Source organism: Watersipora subatra, chromosome 3 (genome assembly GCF_963576615.1).
Source record: "Watersipora subatra chromosome 3, tzWatSuba1.1, whole genome shotgun sequence".
NCBI classification, from domain to species: domain Eukaryota; kingdom Metazoa; phylum Bryozoa; class Gymnolaemata; order Cheilostomatida; family Watersiporidae; genus Watersipora; species Watersipora subatra.
Window position 1 is genome coordinate 45,353,523 of NC_088710.1, and position 9,944 is coordinate 45,363,466.

General features: G+C 32.5%; 2 protein-coding genes across 2 annotated transcripts in view; one reads left to right on the plus strand and one right to left on the minus strand.

The window, feature by feature from the left end:
• Nucleotides 1–6,825, plus strand: part of LOC137390647 (uncharacterized) — a 33,877-nt gene extending 27,052 nt beyond the window's left edge. Inside the window, 6 exon segments of the mRNA XM_068076974.1 lie at nt 154–322; nt 1,168–1,332; nt 4,253–4,372; nt 4,993–5,084; nt 6,052–6,147; nt 6,724–6,825. Coding sequence (XP_067933075.1) covers nt 154–322; nt 1,168–1,332; nt 4,253–4,372; nt 4,993–5,084; nt 6,052–6,147; nt 6,724–6,825 — 744 coding nt within the window.
• The window catches only part of LOC137391756 (tyrosine-protein kinase Src42A-like), a 216,268-nt gene that overhangs the window by 89,798 nt on the left and 116,526 nt on the right, over nt 1–9,944 (minus strand). The window lies entirely within an intron of this gene.

Here is a 9,944-nt window from a genome sequence, read left to right on the forward strand (position 1 = left end):
TTTAAGAAGTCAGCATCTGTGTCAGAGATGTCGAAGGACAAACAGCTAACTTGTACCTAGTATGTGGGGTCAGTAGAGTGAGGTCTATGAAAGTTTGTCTGCATAACTTTGTCTTCACGTAGTTTCCTGTTCTTTGATTGAATGTCTGATCAGGTTCATCCGTGGCATACAGAGAAATCTTTAGTGAAAGAAGGTTACCACAGCCTGTATCCTGAAGCTCTTTACACGTGGAAAAGAGTTGGTTACTACACTGACTATAAATACCTACTTTGGCCCGCCTACTATGCTCTTCCCATCTGCAACATATTTGACCTCGCACAAGGTGAACAGATTAGCAGCAATATTCTAACGGCTGCTCTAATATTTTTTTAATATTGTAGGGATTTCTATATGAAAGCCTTGTATGACTGTTCAGTCTCACATAGCAGAGATCATTAACTTGATTAAATAAAGGGCCTTAATATTGTTGTTTAATAACTCAGTATTTGATGTTAGTATTTGCTGCCTTCACTAATGAGCATATGAGTAACAGCGCATTTGTCAATTTATAGTGCATGTGATGAGGATAAAATAGAACTGCAAGAGATGAAACTTCAAATCTAGGCCAAATGTATTTTTAAATTGTATTCAAGTACATATGGGTGTATTTCATAACATAGTGAGCAGGTGACCATATGTGCATATAGTCGCAAGTTTATTGGTCACTGGTTAGTTTAGTTGTACTTCAGTAGTTACTGATTATTCTAGTTCTACCTTAGCGGTCAATAGTTAGTTTAGTTGTACTTCAGTAGTTACTGATTATTCCAGTTCTACCTTAGCGGTCAATAGTTAGTTTAGTTGTACTTCAGTAGTTACTGATTATTCTAGTTCTACCTTAGCGGTCAATAGTTAGTTTAGTTGTACTTCAGTAGTTACTGATTATTCTAGTTCTACCTTAGCGGTCAATAGTTAGTTTAAACTTATTTTACGTTTGCCAAACAACTTCATTCAGCAGCAGGAAAAGATGGTAATCATATACAGCAAATTCATTTGCTTGTGGATTTATTGTGGTCAATGCTTATGCAAATATACTACAACAAAAACTTCAACATATACACGGTAAGCGATTTTATTTTCAAATATTAATTTTTTTATTAATGGAGCGATGCTTTGCTTTTCTTTATTTAGCTTGTGAAACTAAAGTGGGACCAATTCCATCTCATTCTGATATTGCCGCTCAGCATGACCAAACAGTTTACACAGAGTCAATCTATTCAAAGTTCATTGGTGCAGAGAAGTCATCTGATGGTAAGGTTGAACTCACCATTGGCTCAGCCAAGGATTGCGATTCATGTAAGTTGTGACCACATCTAGAGGCCCGACGTGTTTGTTTCCTGGGGGAAAGTTGATCATAACTAGAGATCGACCGTTTGAGATTTTGTAGGTAGCTTAACCGTGGCAAATATTCAAGACTTTTTATTTGTGTGAAAATTGAAGCTACCAGAACCTGTATGCATGTCATACTGACTTCTAAATGTGGGATAGTTATAGACTATTTTGAACCAGTATAGATTATAGTTTGACTTGAATCTGCTATATGTGCCATGCATATGCCCCATGCAGAACCGCTGGAGAAAATCTTCAACTAACCGTTATGCAGAAATTAAAACTCTTCACTTTAAAAAACAGCGTAAATAAAAGCTTTCTAATGATTTAAAAATGATTATCTATTTTTCCTTCTCAACTATCTTGGAATTTCATATAGCCTCCTTTATACATTCTTCAGGCTAGGAATTCAAGAGAGTACACAGAATTTTCTGTAGCTCTGAGCGGTTATCAAATTATTGTATGAGTAAACTGGCAATGTTTGTTCAGTTTGCTACAGCAAAAAGCTACTTTTGAAAAAATAGTTTCAAGCAGTGACTGTTTTATTATTCATAGCGTATTAATGATTATTACGGTTTCATCACTTTACAATGTAAGAGACATTCTCATATTTGAGAATATTTAGAATTCAAGGCATTTTATTGATTGAAAATCCATATGATTTATTCTTACCATTCTTCTCATGGTACAAATTAGACAGCCAAAGTTTTTGATGTGTACTGTATATCCCTGCATATGAGCCTATCTTGCATATAAGCCGATCCTAGAAAAACGACCCTCAAATCACGTAATTTATAAAAACTCACATATAAGGCGACCCTATAAATCATAACACGCCATATGTACCCATCAGTGCAAAGGGTTGTAGAAATAGAGTGGCTTTTGCAAGCTTAGTACAAAACGTTTTTCATTGGCCAGTAGTTGTATAATTAGGTGTGTCTCAGCTTCATAGAAAGGAAACGATAATCTGTTTACATTGAGTCAATAGAAAACCAGTTTGCATCTGAGCTTGACCTTAGTTTCACCTTTTAAAAGCACATTTTTTTATAGCTATTTGGTCTTTGCTATCATCAGAAGCATTAAAACTATGTAGGTTTTATAACTTGTAGATCAATAGACTTCCCATGATTATCTATTAGGTAACAGTAGTCGTGCCAGTGAGTGTTTATTGCGTAATTATAGTAGTGACAGTGAGTATTTGTTAGGTAATTGTAGTAGTGACAGTGCGTATTTATGGGGTAATTATAGTAGTGACAGTGTGTATTTATTGGGTAACTATAGTAGTGACAGTGTGTATTTATTGCGTAATTATAGTAGTGACAGTGCGTATTTATTGGATAATTATTATAGTAGTGACAGCGTGTATTTATATTTAATAATAATAATAATGCTGTGAGCTATAGTAATAGTGGCAACTCGTGTGACTGGGAACATGCGTAACTCATCCACCATGGTAGTATGAAGAGGACAAAAAAGGTGTCCGAATTGACTCTACAACACATTTGTGTTCTTTAGTTGGCATCAGATTATGTACAATTTTATGCTATATAGTTTGGTCACATGTTATGACAACTTATATGCACCAATATCAAATGTTTGGTTTATCGAATATTTGTCTCCATAAAAATTTGTTTGGTAGCGAAAGTGTTAATTATAGTGGTAACGATTATTGTTATGGTTTACTTTTATTAATAAACTTGGGTTAATAGAGATTCGAGTTGTAGTTGCTAAAATTAATTTAGCATAATGTCGTTTCATTTGCTTTTGATCAGTGTTACACCCATATAAGCTGGAACCCTAAGTTTTGTAAAACATTTGTGGGGATATACGGTAGTTGATGCAGACGAGCCATACTGAAAATGAAAATAAATATGAGCTCAAAAGTTGTGCTCAAATGGAACACAGAAATGTTAACAAAGCTAGCGAAAATTCAATTTGATTTAAATTAAAAATATCAAGATCCAAAAATCTGTCAGTGTCTAAGAAATAAATTAGTACAAACAACTATAATGAACTGTTCACAGGTAGAAACACTATGCTAAAAAATTAAAAAAATTACAAAATAAATTTAATTATTTTAACTTTTTTCAATAAAATTCCCTCTAAAACTAGTAGATGAACTGAAAAGAAACCCATTTCTACTTGAATGCAATGCTTAACTTTTAGTCAGTAAATACAGTTTTTGCCCCAAACAGTTTGATAAACTTGTTTTGCAGATGCGACCATTACTATAACATCTGTTACTTATATATCTGTATATTATATCTGTATATTTTATCTGTGTATTATATCTGTATATTATATCTGTATATTATATCTGCATATTATATCTGTATATTATATCTGTATATTATATCTGTATATTATATCTGTTTATTATATTTGTATACTATATATGTATATTATATCTGTATATTATATCTGTATATTATATCCGTATACTACATCTATATATTATATCTGTATACTATATGTGTATATTATATCTGTATATTATATCTGTATACTATATGTGTATATTATATCTGTGTATTATATCTGTATATTATATCTGTATATTATATCTGTATATTATATCTGTATATTATATCTGTGTATTATATCTGTATATTATATCTGTATATTATATCTGTATATTATATCTATATATTATATCTGTATATTATATCTGTTTATTATATTTGTATACTATATATGTATATTATATCTGTATATTATATCTGTATATTATATCTGTATATTATATCTGTATAATACATTTGTGTATTATATACGTATGTTATATCTGTATATTATATTTGTATATTATATCTGTTTGTTACATTTGTATATCATGTCTGTATACTATATCTGTATATTATATCTGTATATCATGTCTGTATTTCAGATGGTGAAAACACGACTTGCAATGGACCTCTCAGGCAGAACAGAAGGTTTTGTGTGAAGCTTCGAGCGTACACCATGTATGGTTGGAATGACTCTATGTGCTCAAACATAGTAGCAGTTGGTTGGTTATAACTCATGTCTACTTAAAGAGCTTATAGTATACAGTTTAGATTCATACTTATAATCTAGAATGATATTTATAGTCTAGAATGATATTTATAGTCTAGAATGATATTTATAGTCTAGAATGATATTTATAGTCTAGAATGATATTTATATTCTAGAATTATATTTATAGTCTAGAATGATATTTATAGTCTAAAATGATATTTATAGTCTAGAATGATATTTATAGTCTAGAATGATATTTATAGTCTAGAATGATATTTATATTCTAGAATTATATTTATAGTCTAGAATGATATTTATAGTCTAAAATGATATTTATAGTCTAGAATGATATTTATAGTCTAGAATGATATTTATAGTCTAGAATGATATTTATATTCTAGAATTATATTTATAGTCTAGATTCATACTTATAATCTAGAATGATATTTATAGTCTAGAAATATATTAATAGTCTAGAATTATATTTATAGTCTAGAAATATCTCATTCTCAAAACTTCAGCTGCTATAGCTGGATTTACAGAAGTACAAAAGTACAGACGGATAGACAGACAAACATTGAGATTTATATATACAAGATAAAAATGTATAAAATATGCTTATGTTTGCAGAGAAGCAGCTGGAGTTTGATTATGCCCTCATTGCTCCCTCAGCTCTTGCTGCTACTCCATTCATCATATTCTTTGCTATTATTATTGCTATGGTAAGCAAATATTTCTCGTTTGATGGACACTAATATTCTACAATAATTATTTGAAAAAAATTGAAATTGTTAAAATTATTGCTATCACTTTAGTTATTGAAAATGTAATGTAAACCAACAAAAAAAGCCTTTGCTACGATAAAAGTATGATTAATTTTACCAAAAAGTGAGATCCCTCCTGAGATGGTTTGGTGTGACACGACATGGCAAGACCTGATGTGACATAGTGTAATATGACATAGTATAACGTGCCACAACATGTCATAACATGCCACAACATGTCATAACATGACGTGTCATGACATGGCATGGTCGTAGTAGCAGGCCATTACAATGAAACAACATTTTTTCATTAATCTAAAAGCGGTGATTAAAATGCTATTGTGAGTTGGAATCTCAACACATAACCTTATGTTTCAACCAATGTTACCAAAATGTAATATGTACACTTTGTCAGTTTGTCATTATTGCCAAATGCTATTGCAAATGTCATGTTAGGACACCATCATTGCTAATTGTTAATCCTTCGTTAGTATTTTATCTTTGCCCACGAATTTTTTACGAAAACATAGCAAAACGTCATTTCTAATAGTTTTTTACAGTTTTTAAGTTTCATGATCTTTGCTAATCGCTATCATGACATCTTGTAAGAATATTATCATTGCTAAATGCTAATTACTATTGTCGGCAACTTTGTGTTATGCTATCAGGAAGGTGAGCACAAAATTTGTTTATTCTCAAATAATGTTGCAGTTCGCGTCTTTAGATTCTGTTTTAGGCACTTGATTTTAAATTCCGACGAATCAAAAATACCAACATCCATCTAGCTTATTCAACTGAAGATCTCCTGTTAAAATTATTATTTTTGCCGCTATTACGGTTTCAAAAGACTAGCTAGTACAAAGCTACATAAATATATTGCTGCCTGGTCAGGCTTCACATTATTATAGTCTTGACATTGTTGCAGCGCTGCAGACGTTGCTCAAAGCTAAAGGATGGAGAATTGGAAAAAGAAGAGCATGAGCGAAATGTTGACGGCGATGGCGAGCTTATAAGGACATGGGTAAGAAGGAAAGTGGATTCATTGCCACCATAGGTCATGGTGGTGTCACTGCTGCCATAGGTCAAGGGTAGATTCACTGCTGCCATAGGTTATGGGCGGTGTCACTGCTGCCATAGGTCAGGGGTAGATTCACTGCTGCCATAGGTCAGGGGTGGTGTCACTGTTGCCATAGGTCATGGGTAGATTCACTGCTGTCATAGGTCATGGGTGGTGTCACTGCAGTCATAGGTCAGCGGTGGACTCATTGATGTCATACATCATGAATGGTGTCACTGCAGTCATAGGTCACAGCTGGACTCAGTGGTGTCATAGATAGTGGTGTCACAGGTAGACTCACTACTGTCATAGGTCAAAAGTGGAATGTTTGGCCAAATAATTATTTGAATTTTACATTGCATGTGAACAACTTTTATGTTAAGTCAACCATAAGTTTAGGTTTGACTAAGTTAGGTTAATGATACCACTGAATGTTTTACAAATTTGTAAAGTTATTTTTGAGATAATTTTTCTTCATCTAAGCTTTCTGAAGTTTGGGTGAGACAATCTAGTGATTTAGACCCTGGATTATACTTTCAGACAATTGGCGACAATGATGAAACACAGCTTCATAGAAGAAAGACTGCAAAGAAATCTAAAGATCCAAATGAGAAAGTGGCCGTGTCTGCTTTGGTCGAATAAACTATATATTTATTTAGCATCATAAGTGAAATCTGAATATTGTAGTTATAAATATTTTATAATTTGCCTAGCAACACTAAATACATGTATATATTCGCATTATTGCCACTAACATGTGATCAGATTACTTTGTGTTCAACTCACTTTATCACACCTGTATTTCTACTTGAGAGTTGTCTACTCATAAATTTGTATATATTATGGGTAGTACATGATTTAATGATTAATAATATATTTGCTCAAGCAATAATAAAGGAAACTCAAAAAAAGTGCTCGCAAAATATTGCAAAACATTCATAGGTTCTTAAAAAGCTTTGATGACCATTTTTAAATGTATAATCATAGATACAGTAAACCCTATATCTATGGGTTTACTATATCTATGCATATAACGTATGGATGAAGCAGTTATGTAATTACTTGATAATATATAATAATTAGCCAAAGTACCTGCGAATTTACAATTGTAACAATATTATGGTTTATTTTAATTCATTCATGCATTTATAAAAACAGTCACACAATTACACACACTTCAATGCTGAAATATGAAACCTACAGGTATGATGTTCTGATATGTACATTCTAAAATCTTTTACTTTTACTTTGTCCATGTTTGTAAATACTGCTTATCGAAAGATGAAACCAAATTCTTTACCAATTTTTTTAGGTACTCAAAATAGAAATTGAAAAAATAGGTATTTAATTTCAAATGCAATATATTTTTCTTGCGAGTGTAATGGATCCCCATAGAGTGTAATGGATCCCCATAGAGTGTAATGGATCCCCATAGAGTGTAATGGATCCCCATAGAGTGTAATGGATCTCCATAGAGTGTAATGGATCCCCATAGAGTGTAATGGATCCCCATAGAGTGTAATGGATCCCCATAGAGTGTAATGGATCCCCATAGAGTGTAATGGATCCCCATAGAGTGTAATGGATCCCCATAGAGTGTAATGGATCCCCATAGAGTGTAATGGATCCCCATAGAGTGTAATGGATTCCCATAGAGGTATTACTTATCTACTTGAAACCATCTGCTTGTTTGAGTAATAAAGTAAATATATTTGAGCAAATATGTGAGTGCAGTATATAACATGCAACAAGTACACACAACTGTCTTGTTAAGACTTTTTTGCTCTACTCTCTTGGGCCCGAACAGCTCTAGTTTGTAGCGGTAGCACTCTCTTCTTCTCTATTTTTCGTGGCCAAATCGGTCATTTCTCCTCTCTGCCTAGCGAGGCTGAGCTGTCTCTATCAGCCTGGCAGGACTGAGCTGTCTTATTGCCAGCTGGATGGGGCTGTGGCCAGCTGGACTGCTGAGTATGCAGCTAAGATGTCGGTAAGCCAGCGTCCTTCTCACAAGTTTATTGTATTGCACTACTTAAGTATTCATGTTTACTGTAAAACTTTTTGAAAAAAAAAATCTTGTTGAGGTACAAATTTCGCATACCAGACAGCCTTTGTATATCTATATCTTACATTATATCTTGCACACACGAACAGAACAGATTTATATATACAGGTATAGTTATATACATATATACATATATACATATATACATATATACATATATACATATATACATATATACATATATACATATATACATATATACATATATACATATATACATATATACATATATACATATATACATATATACATATATACATACATACATATATACATATATACATATATACATATATACATATATACATATATACATATATTTATATATACAGGTATATGAAAATCTCAATGTTTGTTGTCTGTCTTCTGTCATTCATGTGTCCAGTTATACCCTAAGGAAACCCAGTTAAAACCTAGGAACAAAAAACCTGCTTCACATTGAAATTGAACTCGGAACCACCAATTCTGCAGACAGGTAAACTAACCAATACACTAAACTGTGCTTGCCATAGTACAAAATAATTGTGCACATACTTATGCTGTGCTTGTGAACATACTATTGGTTACTACTAGCACGCTTGAAAATTATGATTGCGTTAGAGATCGTGACGCGTAACGTAACGATTATAAGCACGGCTCGTGTAATAAAAACTAGCTAAATACCCGGTGTTGCACAGGAATAAAAAAGTTTTTGTACAAAAAATTATTTTCAATTGGCAAAGTTTCTCTACCCAATAAATTTAGGTCTAATTTAGTCTAACTTATTTATCGTGTTACTATAATAAGAGCTGTGTTCGTCTCACTGAAGCCAAAAGAGATTGCATCATGATCTCTAGTGCAATCTGAAGCGTGCTATTTAACCATTCAGCACAAAAATTTGGCAGGTGCATAAGTGTGTGCACAATTATTCCATAGTAATGCCAGTTGGACTCGTAAAGAAATAGATAGTAGGCCTACATGTACACCTGTCTGTTTAGAGTTCAATTCCAGTGCAGCCAGCTCGTGTGTCGTTACCTGTCAAACAATGCCATTATTCCTATTTTAACCAATGTAATGAATATGACAACGATTATTCATTATAATAGGCCAAGTGGGTACATAGTCTAGTGACTAAAGCATCTACCTGCAGACTCGGTGAATTCAAGGGCAAATCCTGTGCAAAGTAGATTTTTCCTTTTTTAAAACTTAATCACGATAATTGGACATTCTGATGACAAACGACAAACACTATTTATTTATATATAGATTAGCTTTCAAATATTATGCATTGGTCAGACACATAGAGAAATAAACAAATCCCTTCATTTGAACGTTAGAATGGTAAATGTTGCATATATTGGTTAAAAATAAATTTTTTGTGTAAAAAAATTTTTTATAACGTGTGCAACGCAGGTGAATGCTGGAATAGAAGTAATTAATAAACAATAAATATTAATTAACTATTACTGCTAGTTAATTAACTAAAACTCTATATAAGAACTTACACCACACAGTTTTGGAATATATGGTGGCAAGGTCTGTTTTCCAAATTTAAGAGTCTGCGAATACAGGCGAAATTTTTTGGACAGAAGTTACAATTTTATTAAATTACAGCTATACATATATACTTTGTGTCCCTTCTCTCAACTCTCCCAAAGTTAATCCTCAAGCAGAAGAACTAATTTCGAAAGTTCCTCAGGTGTAATAAGTTGATGAAATT